The 23,085-nt window shown below is 41.1% G+C and overlaps 2 protein-coding genes across 5 annotated transcripts; one reads left to right on the forward strand and one right to left on the reverse strand.

Annotated features, from left to right (window-relative positions):
• Positions 1-429: 429 nt before the first annotated feature.
• LOC112557112 (collagen alpha-1(XVII) chain-like) lies at positions 430-4,535 on the forward strand. Of its 2 annotated transcripts, none has more exons than XM_025226755.1 (8): positions 430-587; positions 804-996; positions 1,280-1,384; positions 1,750-1,801; positions 2,001-2,036; positions 2,521-2,681; positions 3,374-3,614; positions 4,054-4,535. In XM_025226755.1, the coding sequence occupies exons 2-8, from the start codon at positions 817-819 to the stop codon at positions 4,284-4,286; spliced, it is 1,008 nt and encodes a 335-aa protein (XP_025082540.1). In that variant the 5' UTR covers positions 430-587; positions 804-816; the 3' UTR covers positions 4,287-4,535. The 2 variants fall into 2 exon arrangements, with proteins under 2 accessions (XP_025082540.1, XP_025082541.1); XM_025226756.1 differs by having other exon boundaries at positions 556-671.
• Positions 4,314-21,024, reverse strand: LOC112557111 (uncharacterized PE-PGRS family protein PE_PGRS46-like). Of its 3 annotated transcripts, XM_025226754.1 has the most exons (14): positions 20,806-21,023; positions 19,541-19,603; positions 15,840-15,893; positions 13,592-13,633; positions 9,095-9,205; positions 8,655-8,672; positions 7,866-8,153; positions 7,367-7,549; positions 6,681-6,707; positions 6,269-6,346; positions 5,837-6,035; positions 5,289-5,359; positions 4,831-4,901; positions 4,314-4,476 (listed from the first exon to the last, which is right to left on the reverse strand). In XM_025226754.1, the coding sequence occupies exons 1-13, from the start codon at positions 20,837-20,839 to the stop codon at positions 4,843-4,845; spliced, it is 1,227 nt and encodes a 408-aa protein (XP_025082539.1). In that variant the 5' UTR covers positions 20,840-21,023; the 3' UTR covers positions 4,314-4,476; positions 4,831-4,842. The 3 variants fall into 3 exon arrangements, with proteins under 3 accessions (XP_025082539.1, XP_025082538.1, XP_025082537.1); XM_025226753.1 differs by lacking the exons at positions 13,592-13,633; positions 15,840-15,893 and adding an exon at positions 10,460-10,693 and having other exon boundaries at positions 6,269-6,334; positions 20,806-21,024; XM_025226752.1 differs by lacking the exons at positions 13,592-13,633; positions 15,840-15,893 and adding an exon at positions 10,460-10,693 and having other exon boundaries at positions 20,806-21,024.
• Positions 21,025-23,085: the final 2,061 nt, after the last annotated feature.

The following is a 23,085-nucleotide window of genomic DNA, read 5'->3' on the forward strand; positions in this document are numbered from 1 at the left end:
CCCATTTTATGTTTTGTGTGCTGCACGTTTTTGTAAAGCCCATTGAGCTCGCTACTCGATGAGAAAAGGTGTTGCACGCGCTCTTTAATTAAAACACTGTACTCGAAGTGCGTGCAGTTGCACGACCGTGTCGTAAACACGTTTGCAAGGTACTTGTGATTCCACGTCGTACACTAAAAAATAAATTCTGTGAAACTAGTGTGTGCGGCTTTTTCTGTTCACGTATTATGGGTGATCCACGAGAGATTTTGTGGTGCTCTTTTCTTTCCAGTTCACCGCCATACTCTACTGCAACACTACAGCTTTACGGAAGGATCATGGACGTAGATAGGGGATCTACGTTCATGGAAGGATCATGTAGTTTAGGACATGTATGGATGCACTACACACTGATGTCCCTAGAATACATTGGCAGCGCATATCTTATCTCACGACGGACCAAGATTTCTGAACTGGTGCAGGTGAGAAGAAGAACAGGTGTCACCCGACCATTCCGTGTACATATAGAGAATTGTTATATATACCAGCTGTTGGCCGTTCCTGTCTAGTTGGTCACAACGTCTGTCTGCCATTCGCCGAAGTGAGAAGTAAGAAATTCGTGATTAGTACATGGACTGACATTCAAAGTGTTAAGAAATAATCTCCATTTTTCACATGCAGTGAAGTATAAGGTGAAAAAGAACTCGGTTTCTTGAACAGATTAGTGTCAAATCTGATCGAGCCACTGTAACCCTTTTGGAAATATCACTCATTCAGCAAAATATATAAAAATAAAAGAATTTATTATTTTCACCCGGACTCAGGTTGCCCACAGGAATGTCACACGCCATCACGTGTTTGTGGCTGTTTGCGCTGGTGCAGCTTGTTGCACTGGTGATCGTCAGTGTTGTTCAGCATTTCAATATGGCTAACCTGCTTAAGAGCGAGAATGAAGTTCGGGGGATGCTGGTGGATCTCATCACAAGGAAGATTGCGGAGTCCAGCTTGGAACATACTGTCTGTTACATCCTCTTAATTGCTCATTATATAATATGTCAAACGAGTGGTTTATCCTATTGAAATTGCGGCAATAAATCATTAAACATTTTTTTAAACAGTTTTTAACGTTTTATCGCAATGTGGTTTTTTTTTCGGTGTATCTTCCTAAAATACAGTTTTGCATTTTATGTGATGATTATTTCCCGCGTGTAATTATTATGTAGCCTCCAAAATTATGATTTGTCACAATATTTGTGTAACTTCAGAAAGTATGGTACATTAACTATTGTTATAACCCCAGAATGTGCCTCACCCCCCGGAACATGGCCGGAACAAGCGACAAGTGGACAACAACCTCCAGCTGACCGGCTTTGAGTTCATCCTGAGAGAAATGCTTGCAGCACAGGTAAATTGGAAAGTTCTTCGATTGCATAGACTCCAGCAGCTCTGACGAAAAACACTATATACAGCCGACGCTTCGGGAAGCTAACGACCTAGCTTGTCCTCCGTTTTACTTATGGTGTGTTGGAGGGCTATCATGTGATGGTTTGTTGTTTGATGATTTGGTTCTTATGAGAACTAAAATGTCTACGAAACTCCTGGTGAAGGTTTGTAGCAGGTATGCAGGCATGAGTGCTTTTTTAAAAATCTAAGTCTCTGTCTTTTGTTTAAAATAAATTATTGTAATCTGGATGTTACTTTTGTTTTTCTCTTGTTCGTTTTTAAGCACGCAGCATGCAGATTACGTTTTGAATGCATCTTTCTTTGCAGGAAAATGTGATTCAGAACCATTGCAACAATGCAACCAAGGTATGCCCACAAGGTGCGTATGTTAAACATTCACCAGAAAGGTATGGGAGCACGCGCACGAACGGACTCTAACACACACACGCGCGCATCTTGTGCTAAATACTGGCTAAACGATAACGAGATGGATGAACAGAAAAAGAATATCTTAGGACTAGATCAGTCTCCTTGCTATTACTTGCCAAAATATTCGTTATTGATTCTGTGTTGTGCAGGATCCAAAGGGGAGCCTGGCATTCCTGGAACCGAAGGTAGAGTGTTTGAATGGATGTGGATATGTGCAAGTGTGACGAAAAGAGTGAGAAAATGTGTGTAAGAATTGAATCTCTTACTTCCTTAATTCTTTCTCTCTGTTTTGTATTACCTTTCCTACTTGTGCTCTTACTTAATTCCCACTTCTCTCACCTCCGTGCACGAACACACGCAAGCTAACATGCATCGACAATCTTTCCCAGCCACCTTCACTCACCTCCAGATCTGTACTGATTTACTTATTTGCCTATCAAACGTTACAAAAGAAATCCCCGAAATGGCACCCTGTCAATCCTCTAGCCATATAGTGAAACCTTTTTAAGGAGTAGCCATCCCTGACAGCCCGGCCCATTCTCGTTTGAGCGCCTGCATCTTTCACGGCGATGAAGGGAGCAGAAAGTAAAATTAATGTCCATGTAGTTACTAGCTGAAATCACTGTGAACTAAAAACATGACATTGTGTGGATGTAATACTTTGGACAGGGCCGCCAGGGTTCAAGGGAGAGCCTGGGAGAGCGGGAGTCAAAGGTGTTGCGGGAGCAGCTGGCATGAAGGGTGTTCCTGGCTCACCTGGTCTTGACGGGCCCGTTGGCGCTGCCGGAAATGCAGGAGCAACTGGAGCTGGTGGGCCTCCGGGAGATAAGGTAAAGTATTCATGAAGGTCGTATTCAAAGGATACAACTCAGTGTTTAGTCAGTTTAAGAAAATGTCGTAAAGAAAGGCACCGTTAAAATAATCAACTTTAGTTTAGTTTATTCCTTGTTGCTCCTTTGAGGAGCATAGTGCCGCTAAAATAAGCAGACTATTATATGTATTTATATTCCAGTGAATGTAATACATGACTTCTCGGTCAACTCAAGATGGAAGTATCAGCATTTAAGAAAAAATTGTGACGAATCAAAACAGTCTCGATCGGAGGTACGGCTAAACCTCAGTACACTTGGAGAGATGTTTCTCTTCTTCATTCAGTAGCTGGATATTCGTTTTCTCGTGTGTGTGGAGTGGGGGGGGGGTGGTGGCTGGGTTATTGTGTTTGTGTGTATACGTGTACGTATGCTTATGCATTTGTGCATGCTGCTTGTTTGTCTTCTGAAAAGCACATTGAACACAAATATCAAATTAAAAGTGCGATAACAATTAATCATCTTCATCACTGTCGGCGCTATCATCCAGCAGCAGCAGCCGCGGCGGCTGTGGACAATTTCTGATATACATGTACATATATTATTCATGGAAGATTATGTCTTTCTAAACTTCGCACAGATCTGCTTTTTAAAAAACCGTACGTGTCAACGGACAAGAGATTCTTATTTTTTTCTTTTTGTACTTGATGTAGGGCCGCAGAGGAGAGAAAGGAGAAATAGGACATCAAGGTCCGGCTGGTGCAGAGGGCGCTGCTGGAGACAAGGGTGAGGTGGGTCCTGTTGGACCACAAGGCCCCCAGGGTGCAAGAGGATCAGTAGGCCCAGCAGGTCCAGTAGGCGACGTGGGACCAAAGGGACAGCAAGGGCCAAGGGGCCCAGCAGGTCCAGCTGGAGATCCAGGAATGGTGCAGAATGTTAACTGTGAATGTCTAAGTGAGTAATGCCTACAATGAGTAATGAATATTTTGTGGGAACGATCATGGAATCTTAAATTAGATCCTGAAATCCTCAACTTACAAATTTGTGGTTTTGAGTATGAGCAGAAAATTCTTTTTCAGATATGTATCTTTCCTTGTGTACACAATGAGCTAATCTGATGAGCATCACACTAAGGCTGAGTAGATGGTCATGAGCTTTCTGTCACTGGGCTAGCCAAGTGTCAGTTTTATTATATGTAAGACTATGCTCACTCTGTGTTTTGTCAGGCACACTCGCTTGCAATTGTGAATGTGCATAGAAGGGGAGATGGTGAGAGACCATGTTTCAAACCAGAGTTTATGGAATCAACATAATTGTGTATGTCTCCATATCCAAAGTGTTAACAAATTAACATGATTATGCATGTCTTCATAAACCACATATTCTTTTCCAGAAATGCCTAAAATTCGTGAATTCGCATCCTCCATTGCTGTCGCTTTGGGCTCGCCCTTCCATCTGACCTGCGAAGCAGATGGAAACCCATCACCCAGTGTCCATTGGTCTGGTGGCACAGGGAATGTTTTATCCATTGACCACATACAGGATCAAGACCTTCATGCCTACACATGTACAGCAAGAAGTACTCTTGGTCTGGACACCAAGAGTGTTACTTTGACAAAACCATGAGCATGCCTTGTACAGATTCAAAGGAAATGAGCACACGCATATTTTTATTAGTTTCAACCTCAACTCTCGCTATACACCTCTGTGTCCATGACAGTACCATAAGTAACATTGACTGAAACAAAACATGGCAGATTCTCGCAAATGTATGACAGAGTATTGACACTTCCATAACTTGGCCTGACCAGCATGGCTAAAGAAAGAAAAAAAGGAAATAAATCCAAACTCATTTGTTTTTCAAGCAAAACCTTATAATATTCTTAAATCTTACTTTTGTAGGATTTTTCTGAGTTAACAATCCCTCTGCTGAAGGGAATACATTTTAAACCATTTGCAGCTTTATTGTTAAAGACTAAAGTATTCAAGGGTTAAACATGATCTGGTCTCTTTTACAGTTACACTGACAGAGCATCGCCATCAGAATTACTGATAGGCTTGACAGGGACAAGCAGTAGCCACATTACTAGGAAAAACAGTTAGAGGTAGGATCTGTAGTATCCTTTAGCAAAATTATCCAGCAAAGAAAAAATACTGTCTCTTTACTTACCATAAGGAGTGCTCAGCCTAGGACTTGACCCCCAGCTGCACCTCCAGATGTGGATGAGAGGGCTCCTGTCACTGTGATTGTGTAATTGAAATACAGATGTAAAATACAAATATGTGATAAAATACAAATGATAATCTGTTATACAACACCTCTTATGAAACTGTGTGAATACATGGACATGCCCATGCAGTTCTTTTCAAAGAACAAGGTAAGGTTGCATAAGATTTCACATCTTTTCATACATAGAGAGGTCATGTGTATAAACGAAAACGTCCTACAGGCATTTTTTATTTGTAGAAAAATGGGATAAAATGGTCATGCAACTAGGCCCAAGACCAGTATTATGCTCAAGTTTTGTGTATATTATAACACATTTAACCTGTTTTATATATATATGTACGTGTGATCTATTTATGAACTGATCAGCAGAGAAATATTAGGGAAAGGCATTTACTTACACCAGCTAAGATCTATTCCACCAGTGCCACCGCCACCGCCAGTGGTTCCTGATCCTGAGCTGAATAGTCCACTGAAGATGCATGGTAATAATAGAAATGATAATAATCAATGAATAAATAAATGTAAATGGTGAGATGCAGCTAGACTGTATAAAGACAAGTGATACTGCTAAGTATATATTTAAAAAACAAAACTACAAACTTTCTACTTTGATCTTCTTTCTTGTTTTTCCCAGATTAACAGAAATCTGTTCCAAGTGAAATTTCTGGGCTCCTAACTAAAAATGTGGGAGATATGTTAGATGGGACAAGCTCAGAAACTCAAATTTCTCCATGGATCAAAAGAGAAAGCTGTTCATTTAAATTTCACACAATTTTTGGTTGGTCTCATTATCCAAATGCCCCCATTCGTCTTCAGTGGGATAACTGCAAGATTCTTCAGAGTTGGGAGGGCCACTAATCTGGCTGTCTTGTTGAAGTTAAAGGCTAGTATATAACAGCTCTGAAATGAACAACATAGGCACCTTCATCATCAGAAACTTCATTACCTCATGGGGTTGGAACCTCCAGACAAGAGGTCCATGGGGGTACCACTTAACTGTTGTGTTGCACCCCCAACACCAGGTCCAGAGAACATGTTTGGCAGACCCATGCTACCAGCGGAGGCCAAGGACCTTCCTCCAAGCATACTATTGGCTCCTGGCATCATCCCCCCACCTCCCAGTATGTTGTTCATGCTGCCACCAGCTGCAGACAATGGAAAAACAAGTAGTCAGTGATGAGTTAGTTGGACAAAGAAGTCAAAGAATATTACTGCATCACAGCATAAGTACCATGTATAAGTACCACGCTGAAGTTTTCTTTGAGTGTGAGTGAATGTGTTGGAGAGAAATGGCAAAGAGATATCTGCAGTTAACTGATGTGTAAGATGGATGTTGTCAGCTGCTATGCATATAACAAAAATATAAAATAGCACTGGCCTGGCTGTTGTCCCGCGCCTGAAGTCATCATCATCATCATCATCATTGGCATGAGATCTTTCAGATCTAATAGTTCACCTGCACAAATCCACATGGATGTCCATGTGCAGAATCTATAGTTATATTAGGCACTTTGATGTCTTACAACAATCAGAAAAAAAGGAACCTGAAGAAATATGAAAATCCAAATATTTTAATTTGTCCTTAATTATAGTGTTACCATGATCTGGATATAGTAAGCAAGGATTCAAAGGATACAAAATAAATGATACAACTAAACAACCAACTTTTTTTTAAACCCTAGAAGAAAGGCTGCCATACAATGAAGCAGATCACAAGAACCTTTGGTTTCAGTGACTTATGTACATAGAACCACTTATGAAAGTCTAAGTTAGGAAAGTTTTTTACAAACCCCCTCCAGCAATCATGGAAGCAGTCACTGAAACAAAAATGTTTTGTATTAACTTTCAAAATTCTATAAATGTTTGGTATACATAATATTTTATTAAGTTTTTTTTCCTTGCTGTTTTGTTGCTTTTCTTTTTTTAGTATCCATCATAAAAAGAAAATATGTATTTTCATGTAATTTTCAATTGTATAATGCACATAATCAGGCCTGTCCTTATCCCGTGGGGCCCCGAGGCATAGGTCATGTGAGGAGCCCTTGATGCCACGGTTTTAATCAAAATCTCAGGGCCCTAGGCAGATACCTCGTCTGCCTGCCCCTAAGCACAGCCCTGCATATAATTATACAAGACACACTGTATGCAAATCTTTAAAAATCAGTTTAAAGTAAATGGTTTCTTAAATGGTGAACAATTTTAAACTCATATTTAAAAAAATAACACGTGGCAAACAAAACTGCACTCTCTTACAGGCGAGTAGTTTTGAATGTAACCTCATCTGAGCCCTTCAACTGAACTTTGCTGTTCATCAAAATATGCTGCATATGCCGAACATGAAAACACATCCGTAGTATGCAGCACAACATTATTCAAACAAATCTAAGGTCATAGTCGTGATTATAACCTTCATTTTCCAGAAGTCTAGTATTCACTATCTTTTTACATAAAAATCAGGTCAGACCTTGTAACTTACTTAAATTAGTCATCTGTTGCTGTTGTTGCTGTTGCTTCCGCTGTTGCTGTAGCCTCCTTTGCTGCATGAGAGCAAGTGCTGTAGCCATGCCAGTATTGGAAGATCCCGGAAGACCCATGGGAGGAGGTGGGATCACACCACTTCCCCCCGTACTCAGGATACCATTCAGCAGGTCATTGAAACCTTGTGCAGATTATATAGTATTTTGAATTCATGTACTAACATCGGTGTATATCAATGGCTTGCAACATAAAGTCCACCAAGTTTAAGGTGTTAACACCTGTCGCTGTGTTTTACTGCACATCCTTGGTCCCTAGATGTAGATGATCAGAGTCCTACATATGATTAATCTTTTTTTTTTTGTGGCACTCAATTTGCTCAGGAAAATATTTTTAAGTCTCTAAATATAATGTGTGTGCATTATGAAACAGCTGCATATCCACTCAAACATGCACACACAAACTATATTCTTCCCACATCCCCACACACTTGTACGCACCTGTGTTGCCTGTCATTCCCCCAGGCAGCTGAGGTGGAGGTGTTGTCCCTACAGATGGGTAGCTTCCAGGTGAACCTGAACCCATACCTCCAGGAAAACCTGAACCCATGCCTCCAGGAAAACCTGAGCCCGTCCCAATAGTGTTGTCAAGAGGGGGTCCTGAGCCACTTGGGTAACTACTAGGATAAGAGGAGGGGTATCCACTTCCTGTTATATTCCCCATGGTCATGTTGTAGTAAGAGCCTGAATTAGTCATCATTCCTGCTAGTTGTTGTGTTGTCAGCCCAGCTGCCACACATAATAAGGCTTGTCAGTATAGTCAAGCAGATGGAAATAGAAATAGTCACATATACTACAGTCACTGTCACACATACTTAAATAATGACTGATGCCACAGAGATACACAATATCTGTATAGCATTAAACACACCACAGGAACATAAGTTTATGGTGTTGCTACATCAACAATATCACTGACAGTGTACATTAGAAATAATGTCAGACTTCAGGACACTGCTGCAAAAACTAAAGCTAAACACCACGGAAAGATAGCGAATAGCAGGGAAGTTTCTCAGCCTGTGTGCCTTAGCTCATTAAACAAGACTGGTGTTTGGTTACATAAATGAGCAGGAAACAGATTAAAAACTGTCCAGATGTAATAAAGGTAACATGGTAGGATAATGCAGCAGTGGTTTGACTAACCAGTCAGGCTAATAAAGATCAGTAAGTAGAAGTAAACATCCCTGACTTTCTTTCCATAAAGAATAGAGAAAATGGCATAATACTTACGAAAAATGACATCATTGCCTGAAAATAAAAAAATAAAAGGATGCCAGAGTTGCAAGAACACCAAATAATAATAATTTTCCTCACCATTAATACTTGGGTCTTCTTGACATGTTTGCTACTACACTCAAAATATACAGAGTATATTAAGTGAATGTGCATACACATACACAGTGTTCAGCAGTGAGTATAAATAAATGAAAAATGTATAGACAACACGGCAACACAATGTAATAGACACACAAAAAACATGTTTCCTGTTTGACCAAGTTGCCAGAAAGGCTGTACATGCATACTTTGTTTCATGCTTTGTGACTGCCTGCCTTGTACATTTGTAGTTTACATGCTTAGCCTATATTTCACAGCATTTTTGCATTTGCTTTGTGAGCATGGTTGGCATGCCAATGATGTGCCTGGAATGTCAGCTATTACTTGGGACTCACCTGTACCATTTGAAGCTGTGGTGGCAGTAGCACCATTTATCATGTTCCATATTTCCATCATGTTTCCCATACTACCAGGACTAGGTGTTACTGTTACAGCACCTGAACCACCTGTTTTCATGGACACTGTTTGATTAGAGTGATATTGCAAATCTTCTACATCATCCCTGGTCAAATATTTCTGCCTTCAAATGTTGAAAAAGCTGGCAAATCAGTTTCAATATTAAAAAAAAGAAATTAGTGCTAACATAAACTTTTTATATTTTTCTAACTGTCCAGCAAGATAAAACTTAGCAATTTCCTCTCCATATATTTTGATCCCTGATAACAAAGCACAATAGGTAAATCTAAGTATAATTTAAAATTCACTAAACCAAGCAGCTCATTAAGACAAATCAAAATACTCCCTCCTCAATCCAACATATATATTATATTCTGTTGCTATCTACTAATAAAGTGAGCTCTTGAAATTTACAATGTACCGGTATTGTGCAGTGATAAATGTTACAGCATAACCAGAATAGAACATGTGAGTGGTTAGTATTTGAGCCAAAAGCAGCTACAAAATATGCAAGCAGATTATAACAGCACACTTGTCAGCACTCACTCTCTTCCTTTCACTCATCTTGTACCTTGGATAATAAATGTAATGGCTGAAAGTTTAATTCTGTTTGCTGATGGAAGGCAGTCACACTTGATAGGCTGGTGAATCAGATCACGAAAACACATTGCTTCTGAAATCCCTTCCAGCCTCTACCTGTTTCTATTGTTTTTCCCATCATTTTATTCGAACAACATGAGCTTAAGATGTGAGAGACAAAGACTATATCTCAAATCTTGAAGACTTGGGACTTTATACCCCTTTACCCCTCAAAAAAAAAACCACTTCTTTTGTCTCATTGATTCCACCACAGTGATTATCGTTTAAAATGTTTAAATGTTCAACTCCTGTGTTGATGTTTTAAAAAATGATGATTATGAAGAAAAAGGTAAAGATTCCCATAGCCTGTTACAGTGGCCATAGGCACAATGAATATAAGTGGCTCACAGTGTCTTGGGAACACATCGTGGTTTACGCAGAACCCAACCCGCTCTGTCTGCGTTTACCTCCCCTGCTGATGGGTGGGCAGGGGGTAGTTTTCCAGCCACAGGCTGGGTCTGGACAACTTTATGCCAACGGCATGGCTTCAATTCTATTTAGAAAACCGTGGCAACTCTACATGTCAACATGCCCGAGTACGTCTTAAACCGGCAGCTTCAGTTCCTCAGTGGAGGGCACTAACCACCAGACTAGCAGCTAACCATCGTTGCTTGCATGTGAGGGTCTTGCCCTTCTATTTATACTAAGCTCTTTGTTTGTATTACCGAAAGGGTCCAGCGGACCAAGAGGAGGCTGTGTCGGGTAGATTGCGCTCAAAAGGGATGATGTGGTGCCTGCTACATGTGGAGGCGCTACCGAAGTTGTGGCGACCTGACCAGTTGCTGCGGTGATGGCGTCGGGGCCAGGGCCTGACCCTACTGCCCCAGCTGGCCCCAGCAAGCCGATACTTGGATTCTGTGTACCCGTCACCATAGACCAGAGGGTTGTCGTCTGCTCCACTGCAAATGAATAGGAATGGACCAAGGAGTGGTAGCCTTAACTGTTTTTATTTTCTTCAGCATCATCAATCAGTGCGCAAGGAAGACGGGTCTTGCTGCTCGTTGAGAGACATGCAAGGAGATAGGGCTTGTGTGATTAAGACAAATGGAGTAGAGTTTTGCTCGGAAGTAAGTCAGAGGTTTTTTTGAAAGCACTGAGACGGCAATGTCTAAATATTTAAGACGTAAACAGAAGCTTCCTGGGAAAACATTACACAACTCTGAATTGTTGATAAGGAATTTAGTACGTGGTCCTAACAGTACGAACAATTTGTCATAAAATATTTATTTCTGCCTTGGAATACTAAGTAATACAAACGGCAGTGCTTAATCGAAACAAATGAAAGCACTCTCAAGGCAGACATTGACTTAATGACTAGATTGAGATGGCAAATTGGTCCTTTTGGGTCCATGTCGACATATGCATGTAATGACTGTTATATCTCACAGTGAATAAAAGTGACCTGCAGAACTCCAGACTCAAGCTGTGCACTTATGATGTCTTCATTATGAAGTTTCTATAGATACTTAATCTGAAGTAATTGATCTCTTTTTTGATGCTTCAACCCAGACAAAAATAATAAATGTAATCCTCTTCCCCTCCCACAAAAGTACAAATAAAATCCCCATGTAAAATGTTCTCCTACATATATATATGTCTTTTATTACAAATATATATAGCAATTTGACAATGAGCTTAGAAAAATCCTAAGATCATCAACAAGACAGATTTATCTGTACTCCTGCAAAGATTCTGAGAAGTTATTCACAGGTTGCATATGAGTGCCAGCATTGTACCCATCATGATAGCCACTATACGAACGACTGTCGAGACTATATGCATTGAAATGAACATGATATTTTTGTAAGGGACTTTGCCAAACTACTTCTCGCCACCCCAGTGCCAGAGCCAGGCTTGAAGAAGAATGTGCCGATGACGCAAAGATATCAGAGAGTCGTTTGACTCTCCTCCGTCAACGAACTGTCAAGTCATTTTTTTCTTTCAATCCCCAATCCTCCACTTTTTGTCAGCAGATGACAGCATTCAATAGCATTTCATCTTTGTCACTAGCCTCGGCATCACCGCCTTTGCGATCCCCTTCATCACGAGTCAGCGGAATCGTCCATCACCGTCCAACAAATATACCACTCCTCAGTTTCGTCGGCTCTTTCTTTAGCCTATGAATGTCAGACAATGACATTAATACAAAGTTGTCCAAAGAAGATGAAAGGTTACTTTCGATGTCGTCAGAGAATGCTTTCCAGTCCTTCCAAACTACCGTTATGATGAATGGGAAAGTTGCGCAAGGCAGGAGACGTGGGATGGGGTGGGGTGAATCTGCTACATATGTGTACAACATTCGCCGCCATATCTTAGTCACGCTTCGGAACCGTTTTGCAGATGGGAATATTTGATCCTTCGACCTGTTGAGCGTCTTCTTTCAGTTGCTCCGACTTCTTTTTACGAGTTCGACATCTTCGATTCCCATTGTTCCTCGCATCCCGCTGTGACTCTCTTTTGCGCAGTTATGAATCTTGGCGATGCAGCCATGAACCAGTGGGCTGTCCAGTGGCACAACGGTTAGCGCCTGTCACCAATACAGGTTGGCTGTCCTGGGTTTAACTCTTGGGTGCCCTCTGTTCTTTTTGTTCATGTGGGATCCGCTTACATGACCAGCTGCCTTACCGTGATATAATCTTAGTGGCTGGCTCGGCGTGAAACACCAATTCTCTCCCCCCCCCCATCACTCCCCACCCCCATGAACGTTTGTGGAAAACTCAGAACCGATGTATCCCCAAACATTCTTTGCTCTTCTCCTTTACCCTAAATCTTACCCCTTCCCCCTTACCTCCACCTTGTCCTCATCTTACCTACGGTAACTAAAGTTGCTAAAGCATTTTGAGGATAGAGAGCGATGCTTTGGCTCCCTTCGAATTAATAAAATACAATTATTTTTAATACATAGTCGATTGCCTCTTTGGCCATAGAATCTTGGTGTTGATATGCAGCTGAGTTATACGATATTGTATTTAAAGCTACTACGACCCTGATGCTCTGCTGGGTAGAGTGGATGTGTTGTACCTGAGATTCATGGTCTGCAGCAGACACTTGCGTGACGTCACCACCAGCCTTTTTTCGGAAATGTGTTGTGAAAACTTGAAATGGACAGTCTCTGGAACAGGGAAGTTATCTGTGTGCTAAGCTATTGATATATCATCCCCTGTTCCTTGTATATCACTTAAAAGGTAATTTGCAATATGGTACATGTTCGCCATCTCACCCGCTCTTTTCCAAATCTCTCTCACACAAACAGATGTGCACATGCATGCACAGATCGGAAAAGCATTTTGGCAGACAAACGATAGCGTGTACAAAAGCAATGCATGGTTACTCGGGTGAGTATAGTTACGGCAAAGTGCACATAGAGACTTGGTGTACAAACAGTCAGCATGTTGCACTTGGCTTCTCGCGTGAGGAGCAAGCACTTAACATTTCTGCCGCCAGAAACGCAGCTTCAGTGTCAGTAGCATAGGCATCAAACTCCTCTCTCTATCCACCCATCCCTACCAAAGGTCTCTCTCTCACACACACACAGAGAAAGAGAGTACACAGCGCAGGCTTCGCTAGAGCAACAGAGCAGCACAAACTACAGCAGTTATTGTGCCCGAGTTTTCGAGCGGTCCTTCAGCACGTTACACCAGCGTTATCATTGTCAGCACTGAGCACAGCTGTGTCCTTCCTTGCCCGACTTTTATTAAGAGCTCCAATAGTAAGAAAGACGGGGAAAAAAGAGTTTTTTGTAACCAGCGCAGCCTCCAGTCCGGAGACCGCACAGTCTGGGCACCTTTCACACACACCTGTGGGTGGAGCGGCACCTAGGGTGAACTGTTGTGCGACATCTAGATGGAACAAAACAATTTTACAGCTTTCATTTATACCACCTCGAGGCGAACCTTGCAGTCGCCGAATAGACTTTCTTTACATTGCGCTTTGCACATTTGTTCAACATAAACATATCAATCAATATACAATATTAAAATAATCTGCGCTAATTATTTATGTACACATTTTTAATATTTAAAAATTACTTTTCTTGCACTGGTGTTCATTATAGTGAGCATACGAACGAAGATACCTTCCACATGTTGCCCACGTGAGCGATAACTCAGAGTCATAGCAAGGTGAACGTTCATTACGTATGTTCATTACGAATACCGACACACATCTATGAACTCTTCGCACATCTCTATCATTACGGCGTAGAGCTTCAGTAAATTCAACTAAAAAATCACCCCTTACGAAGATGTTGAGGGGAAAATGCACGATTTCTTCGCTTATTTTATTGCCTTAGTAATTCCTACAAAATGCCAGGTATTCGTTTGCCTCAGAAAATCAAATATATAGGTCCTACTTTATATGTAGAAATCAGGGGGTGTGTAAGGCTGGAATACCAACTGATGAATACTTTATGCTCCAGGACATACCAGCGCTGTCCACTGATATACGACTGCCAGGGGACTTCAACCCTGGCGGGCGCCAAAACGAATGATGAATATTTTCCGAGCCGGTGACACTTATTACCCACCCTTGACACGCAACGGCTTTAAGGTAAAGAATTTCTTGGCGACGAGGAAGACACAAGAGTTGGAGCACAAAAGATGTGGTCCTTAAACAGTAGCTTCTTTGTCTCAAGGGTATATGAAGTGTTACCTACATCAGGTGTGGTGTATGTTCCTCCTACTTGGCAAACAGGTATTCTTAAAAACGATGTTGAAACAAGTTCTGATTTAAATTTTTGGGTTTTTTTTTTTTTTTTGCATAAATAAAAACAGTATTCTAGTAATTCTGCACGGTGTATAATTAGTTTTGCGACACTCTGGTTTTGCTGGCTGGTTGAAGATGACTGGCCTTGAAAAACACCACAATGGTCTTGTTGTTTTTCCATTTATATCAAGATCCTAAGCTTACTTTTTATAGCTTATCCCGAAATTGTGAACGGTCGTCAGGAAAAGTTTCTATTATTCTAATTCAGTAACTATCTGACAAGACTATTATAAATCAAACTTTGCTTTTGTTCTGGATCGCCCCCATCGGCTGTTGGCCAGTAGAACATATGAGAAGTGGACGTGGATGTGCCATACATATGAAAAAAAAAAACTTGTTTCTTTGTTTATCGATATGATCGATCTGGGTTTTTAATTGTCTGGAATATACGTTTACAATGGTGCACCATACGAGTAGATGGGGATCGAGAAAAATACGTCTGATTAAGGGACTTAAAAAAAGCCTTTTCTTCTGCTCGATCTAGCAACGTCTGTCATGACGTCACTACGTCTTTCCCGTTACGTGAGCTATGTGCTGCTATAGCGTTTGCTGTCCGACGTTTTGACTCTTCCGTACGTGAGTCACGTCAGGCCCTGGACACAGGACGATACTCCGTCATTGGTCCGACTCACATCATGTGACGCATCGCAAACTATTTCAGTACTACCAATAGCCTCTCCTGAACACAATACTTTTTTTTTCTTCCTCAGTAATACTACAGTTTCATAATAAATATCTTGACATAAATTAGCTTCAACGCTAAGTAACATCCAACTTTGTCAGCAAGCAAAAATCCAACTGCTCTTTAAATCATATCCTGCCTTCGGCGACGGAACTACGTCGATTTCTAAATATTAGAGTTCATGAGTTAGCACGTTGGTCAAAAGCGCTTGGTCGCTGGTGTTTTAGTTTCAAGCTATTAAAATCCAAAAATAGTTTTCCATAAACTTACGCTCTCTACTGTACAAAACTTTTAAGGTAAGAGTTTTTCCAGCAGAGTGTGTGCTCTCACCGTGAACCTTCAATTTTCAGAAAGCACATCAGGACAACGACAAGACAGCCCTTCAACCTGCAGTCATAATGCTATTTTGAAAAAAAAAAATCCCTTGTACGAAAAAGCCAGCGCAACATATTCGAGATGTTTCGAGCAAACTGTACTTCTACGCTAACCTATAAACAGCATGAAAATTGCGTAATGAACATTCAGCCCTGAACTCTTATGAACGCTCACTGGGGAGACAAGAATTTTCAAGACGTGATCATGCAGTGAACAACTATTACCTGCTGTCACGTTGGCATCTGCTGTGAGCACGAAGTTGGCCGCCACGATATTTTCTGAAGAAAGGAGAGGATTGAGTTAAATCTTTCTCCATCTTCGCCTCCGTTTCTATGCAAATCTTTTCATATCTTCTGTTTATACCATCATCTCCATCATCCCACCCCCACCCCCACCACAACATCTGTTACGCTCTAATTACTAAACGTGCTTATTTTTTAAAAATAATTTCTTTCTCCCCCATTCCATTCTCTCGGAGTTTCTCTGTAGGTAAAAGAAAATTAAAATAAACAAACTTTAAATCTTTTACACACTTTGGTATCTCCCATACTTACAGCAAGTGCAATCATTGCGACTGCAGATTTTGAAAAAAAAGACAATCATCCATGTGACTAGATGTAAGTGACCATAGGGTAGTTGTTCTCGCCTACTTACTTAAATTTTGTCTCTTGTTAATCACTACCATTGTTCTCACCATAATGTATCTTGCTAACACATAACTGATGCATCAATACAGATCCTATACGGACATATAGTGTTTTCGTATTCTAAAATATACGAAATAAAATATTTTTGAACAAGAAGTTACCCACAAATGCACATGGAGAGACAGTAACAGACAGTTACTCCTGCATTGGAAATGAATATGATTTATGCCTTTTTTTGGACACAAAAAAACTTCTCTTAGCAGATATTACATGCAAATATATAACACTTTTGAAGCTTACTCACCCTTTTAGCATACAAAGTAGGTGGGGTATGGAATTAGCACTTCGGGAACACAGATGAATTAAGTTCCCATTAAAAATGTGTATCTGTGTTGACTACAGTTTTGTTTTGTTTTTTTGTTCATGTTTCTCTTTTGCTGTAAAAGTTAGCGTTGACACGCTCTGAGCACCGTTTGATTTTGTATGCAAAGCTGTGAGCGCATCCTTTGTCGTCGTTGATAATCTATGTATCGGTTCTCCTGAGCCTCCAACCCCATCCCACCCCCAGACGCCTCTAAAAGCCGTGGCGACTATCTGTGCACACCTGATCTACACTGTCACGAACTACAAGAGCTCCTCGTCTGTCACACGCAGTCTCGGGATGGGTCGTGACAAGCACTACATCAGCTGAAGATGGAGCGAGGCGTGGACAGAAGAAAGCGATGATCATGTGAACATTATGTGGAACGTTTTCTGTTCAGCTTTTCTATGCTGTGCAAGGATGAGTGGCATTTTAACGAAGACAATCATGAAAAAACGAATAAACCATCAGGACGTTAAAGTTTATATGACATCTGTACTGATTAATTTTCTCATGTGGCATGAATGTATCCGGTGAGGCATAAACTTGCTCGCCTTTGACAATGACACTTTTCGCGTACGAAGAGAACGGTGGTGTCGCAGGCCAAAGGTCAGTTTCATAAACTGATCAATTAACTAACAGTTTAATAGACTCAGATTGTTGTCATACGTCTTTGTTAAGGCCCTTCTTCATCGGGAAAATGTCGAACGTTTGACCAAGCTTTTGCAAAGTTGTGTACGAAAGTCCAAGAAAACCAATATTCTTTTTATAGGGAGGGAAGAATGCGAACGTTCGAGAAGTCGGGCCTTTGGCCTACATACTAAATCCAAACTTGTTTGCCAATATATTGTCAAAATTATTTTCCGCTCTGCATAGAGAAGTGTGACAAACGTCGCCAGAAGTCGGTAAAGAACGGGGTACTGTGGGACTTCATGGCACTTTAGAAGTTTCGCGCTTTGTCACTCTGCCCGGTTAAGAACGACCTCTATGACAACTGAGGACGACAACCGAGAATGTTCCAACTCAAAGTAGATCTGAATGGGTAATCACCCTTCCTCACAGCAGATATTTCCTTCCTGCTGCTAACCCAGGACACACTTTTTCACGGATAATATTCACGGTTCACACCGCCAACGAGAGAAGCCTGCCATGTCGAGAAGCTTTAATTGTCACTTGAGGCCATGTGCTTGGTGGAGATGGACTTTTACAGGCCAGCACAGAAAGCTATCCTTTATCTCGTCACCTTTATTCCGACCTCAGGAACGGTGCAGGAACAGAAGCTGATACGAGAAGTGATAAACCTGCTTTCTTGGACTGAAAGTATGAAAAGCTGCAAGCGCGTTTTCAGTGCTGTTTGCTGGTGATTGGGCTGTGCATCCACATACGTATGCCCCTCTTCCGAGTTGTCTTCCTCATGAAGGGTTGCAACACAACACAAGACCCCTTCTGGAAGCATCCGACACTGGACAGACGGCAGCTAACTGGGGATTCGTCAGCTACTCGCCGTGACGACAAACGGATGATACTGCGGACTTCTTCGCCCTCACCGACGAAGCACCGAGGCGTATCGTGGCCTGAAGAATCCGTCTAGCACTTTGAACTTGCGACCCTGATATACTGTGTGCCGGCCTGAGACAAGGGGAGGATATTCAACAAAGGCAAGGCTGTCAACAGGACAAGGGTGTCCCAAGAATGTATGTACAGCTCTGCTGCTGAAACCGTGTTTGCTGTCCAAGAACAATAAATGTGAACATCATGATCGATGCATTGTTTAAAGTGGCTGGACAGCCATAGGAACAAGACAAGCGCGAGCAAAGAAATAGGACAGACGTGTGGAATAAGTGATAAGTGAATTATGTGTCCAGTGTCAGTGTAAGCGTCAAGGGCTGCGTGCACAAGTCAACATGTCAACAGATTTCTTGCCGTGTCCAATGGTTGGCATACAGCAGTCGATTCTCGTATCTCTATCTACAGGCCGATGACTGAGGCAGGCATCAATTTACATCAGTTCGTTCTTTGCTTGAAATAATGAATTCCCATATTATTCTAAATCACTACATAAATTACGAAAGATTTCGACAATAAGAGTAAACAGCAACAACAGTGACAAAGTGGACAATCACAGTTAAAGTTATGAAAGGAACATTGCCATCTGAATCTGATCTTTTAACAAAGAAATAATATCTTGGCCTTAGTCGGCGTCCTGACCTAAATCTACCAACGAGCGTCCGAGCTATCAAACAGATTGCAAAGAAAATGTCAACAAAATTAGAGGGAAGATATGCTGCTGTTGGGAAGGGGGAAGGGGGGAAGGGGGGAAGGGGGAAGGGGGGTCAATCTCAAATGGGCAATTAAAAATGTGTTACTACCCGAGCGTTCTCAGGGAGACCTGTAATAAATGAACAGTGAAACCTCTCTATTAAGAATGCACCAAAATCAGGTCGACCAGAAGAAATATATTTTAAAATGGACTTCATTTTTTTTTCAACACGTGATTTATGCGAAAAGTCGTAATAGACCTAAAACTGTCGGACGTAAGGCGGGTTGGGGAGGTAATCGTAATAGTGTTGACGTTTATATAGCAAAATGCATCCGTGAAAAAAATGTCGGTCGTAAACAAGAGGAGTCGTAATCGGAAAGTTCTTAATAGAGAGGCTTTACTGTATTAAAGATAAGTTTATTTTGTTTTGCTTTTTATGCTCTTTGTGCATATGCGCGCTTGTGCATGGGTGCGTGGGTGCGTGGGCAAGTTTAGAATTGTATCCGTGTTCTCTGCAACTTTGCTTCCCAAAATAAGACCGTGAAAGAATACAGTTATTTCGTTTTTGTGATCAACGACAATAATTTTGAATCAGTAAGCTGTCACAGTCCAACATTAAGCCCCAACGCCCACCCGGACTGTGCTCTAATACCATACCTGCACCCGTGCCCGCAGGTGGAGGCTGCGCGACCGCACCCCAGGAGCTGCAGACCAGATAACCTGCGCATAAACACAAACACAAACACGTGTCATAAGCATGTGGGCCACTCATGTATAATGGAATAAGCAAACACATGTCATGGACAATATAAACTCAAACACACGCAAGAGTCCATTCACAACATGTACTTAAAACGCACTATAGCCTACAGTCATGACTACGACTTTACCCCACAACACACAATTTAAGGGGAAAATAGTAGATTTTAGAGTGAGCAAATACAAGAACAACAAAGGCCATGGTGGTGATCTCTCCCTTCTTAGTATAAGGCAATAAGACTATTCTGCAGTATCGAATATGTGTGTCAATAAAAAGAAAAATAAGGTTTCGTGTGCAGAACATTTTTGTGCTACCCCCCAAAATAGTAATATTTATTTCGGATCAGCACCAACAAATCGTTGTCTGCTATGCGATATGTTTGATATTACCTCTCCTTAGTATCTTTTTCTGAAGGGGCGCTGTCGACCCCCTGAGCTTTGCTGTCAAAGCAATGTGTTCTTCGATGACTCGATCATTTAATTTTTGGAACCAGAATTATACCATATATTACCACATACCCATTTGCCTTTAACAAATAGTATTGATAGAAGTACATGGCGGCAACACTTTGCAGCAGACATTTTGGGTCATTTCTTCCATCGAGCATTGGACATGCGCAGTACATCCGCTGAGAAAGACCCGGCTGTAGCTCGCAAGTCCGCACTTTCCGCACTCTTCATTTGTCAAGCGTGGTAGTGACAGGATCGTGTCTGCTCGCAAAGTTTCACAACCCCTCCCCCGACCCTTCGCAAATTTTATTTTTGGAAAACAATCGTGCGTATTTTCCATTCGTCATTTACAAACATCTGGTGGGTTTTGCGCTGTGTTTCCCTCTCCACAATTTTTGATGGAGTGTCCCAAGGTGAGGAGAGTTAGGAAAGATCGCTCTATAGGAGCAGAAAAATTCCAATGGTTATAGAATGAGATTCAGTTGCGCAAAAGAAACCACTCGCACACACAATAACATAAAATCATACAGATTCACTATCTCACTTTCTCTACCCACATAAAGTAAATAAATAAATCATTCAACCTATTCAGAAACAGCGATCACACCATCTTCGGCGAAAAATCTTTAAAAGTTTCAAGAAGACCATTAATTTGTATCGTATCGAAAAAAAAGTATGAAGAGTAAGTAGTAAGTAAGCTGACACATCCTTACCTACAAAAACAACGGCGAAACGTAATAACCTCATTGTCGAAAAAGCACCACAATAGCTGTGTCCGAGCAGAAAATCAAATAAGAACTTGAAAACGGAACACGCTCTCCACAGGTAATTTTGCGTGTGATTCAACTTTTCATAAGCGCCAACTCTTGATGTCTCTCTGTTTCGCACCTGTCTTCTGTCTGGCGCTCCACCTGCTTGAGTGACGTACAGGTGAGGTGTCTGTCTTTTTTGTATGACCTTTAGCTGTCACGTGTCCTTACTCTCTCTTTGTCTCTTTCTCACTCTAGGAAACTCTTTTGTACAGTCCAAGTCACTTCTATTATATACGTGGCACTCCTCTAACGTTCCAAGGAGAGTTATAAAAATTACGTATTACTCAAACCGAAATACAGTTCATCATTCCCCCTCTGTATTACTGTATATTCTTTTCCACTACTAAACAGGTTAAAATACAACAGAATCATCTTTGCTTATAAAATTCTAGCAGTCCCCTAGACTCTCTGGTAGTTTCCACACGCGCACACACACCAAGAATGTCTCAAACGAAAAACACCATTCCAAGAAAGTATCAAACTTAAAATACTCAAGTTGAAACAACTGACCTCTCAAACAAAGGAACTCTCTAATGGCTTCAGACAAAAATTACCAAAATATTTGTACCAAAATCTACGGTCATTTACTGATGCATGTCATTCACCATCGGTGATCCTAGCAACAGGGCTAACGTTAAACTGTTATAAACAATTAATGTCATTTTGCTTTTTAGTACATTTTCTGATACGTATGATTTCTAGAACATTCTGTAAATACGAGGTAGTAGCCACTGCTTTTATACATATAATTTGTAACCTCCCCGTTCTTTTTTATGTCACGCCTTTTGTTACTGTAGTATTTAATCGGTATACTTTTTCCATTTTTAGGACGAGAGCTAGATGTAAACTCTCTCTCTCTCTCTCTCTCTCTCGCTTGCTTACGAAATACGAATAAAGCAGCAAAAGATATTGCATCTCTTTCACACACACACACACACACGTTTGTGCGTGTGAGTACGTGTGCACACCTGCTATCAGACACATTTTAAATTATTTTTCATTTTGAAACTATAAAATATTGTAAATCTAGTCCCGAAATACTTCGGTGTTTACTCTTGAAAAGATTTATGGTACAACATGCTAAAAGCGTGACAACTGCAATGAGCAACTGCCAGTAAATGTATTTTCAGACATCATCCCCATTGCCTGTTGTCCAATTCTACTTCTCAATGTCAGAGAAATGCTGCTTGTTATCCTCTGCTTCCACTTTTAAAAGAAAAACCCAAACATAAAAAAAAAAATTACAAGAAATTTTCGGAGGAATGTATACATGTCTTATGAACACTCCAATGCATAGACATTGACCCCGAATCTAAGCCCAGTGGCATCAGCATGTACGCGGAAATGAGGATCTGCAACCCCATGTCCAAAAGATGTTTTTGAAATGTTTTCTTGACAAAGAGCCCAGGATGGGCTACATGAATGTTGAATATTCATTTCCATGCGGTAAATGAACATGCACATGATGTCATTCACCACGACCTATGCCGAGAAGGGTATGCTGGGTTTTGTATGCTGTATGTAAGCAAACGTTCTCAAACAACTTGCCAGCGGGAAAGCTTTGTCATACACATCATTCACTTTCCTTGTGCGCCGCTCCCGCCTGCCATCTGTCGGACTCATGGCGCATCTTTATACTTTGCTTTGAAACCACGGAGGTATATAAAGTTCCAGTTCCTTATCTCGCCACCATCCGCCCTGCACAATGGGCGAGAGGCGAGTGTGGCGACACAGAGAGGGAAGATGATTGATAACTAGGGTAAATTCCACAAAGTGCAGCGAGAAGCGAGGTTGGCGACACAATGAGTTGAGGCCATGTGTGAAACTGTGATAAAACAGGAAAAAAAGTCTTGAGGTCTGAGTTTGGGTGGGGAGCGTGTGTACACTGAGCCATTCACATCGACGGCTTTAATACTGCCGTTACCGCTTCAGTCAGGACTTTCAGATGATTTCATCAGGATTTTTAATAAAACGTAATATTTTTTTTAAATCATTTTTGGTGTTGGGCACTGTAAAAAGTTAATGCCGGATACAACAATAAATGAGTAGCCGTTGCAGCAGGTGAGACGAAACTTCCTGAAGATTGAGAAATAAGAGGGTACATGAAATAGATGTTGCCTTAAAAATGAAAAAAAAAAAACCAAGAATGATTAATAATGAGGCTAGTCTTAGGCTTGTATT

Source organism: Pomacea canaliculata, linkage group LG2 (genome assembly GCF_003073045.1).
Source record: "Pomacea canaliculata isolate SZHN2017 linkage group LG2, ASM307304v1, whole genome shotgun sequence".
Lineage (NCBI taxonomy): Eukaryota > Metazoa > Mollusca > Gastropoda > Architaenioglossa > Ampullariidae > Pomacea > Pomacea canaliculata.

What these genes read in the sequence shown, in the direction of transcription:
- LOC112557112 (XM_025226755.1), top strand. Translation starts at nt 817, where the DNA reads ATGTCACACGCCATCACGTGTTTGTGGCTGTTTGCGCTGGTGCAGCTT. An exon ending in TGGCATTCCTGGAACCGAAG is followed by an intron (nt 2,037 to 2,520) that starts GTAGAGTGTTTG and finishes TACTTTGGACAG; the next exon opens with GGCCGCCAGGGTTCAAGGGA. An exon ending in GTGGGCCTCCGGGAGATAAG is followed by an intron (nt 2,682 to 3,373) that starts GTAAAGTATTCA and finishes TACTTGATGTAG; the next exon opens with GGCCGCAGAGGAGAGAAAGG.
- LOC112557111 (XM_025226752.1), bottom strand. Translation starts at nt 20,839, where the DNA reads ATGAGGTTATTACGTTTCGCCGTTGTTTTTGTAG. An exon ending in TTCCATGATTGCTGGAGGGG is followed by an intron (nt 6,347 to 6,680) that starts GTTTGTAAAAAA and finishes GGATTTGTGCAG; the next exon opens with GTGAACTATTAGATCTGAAA. An exon ending in TGGAATAGATCTTAGCTGGT is followed by an intron (nt 4,902 to 5,288) that starts GTAAGTAAATGC and finishes ACACAATCACAG; the next exon opens with TGACAGGAGCCCTCTCATCC.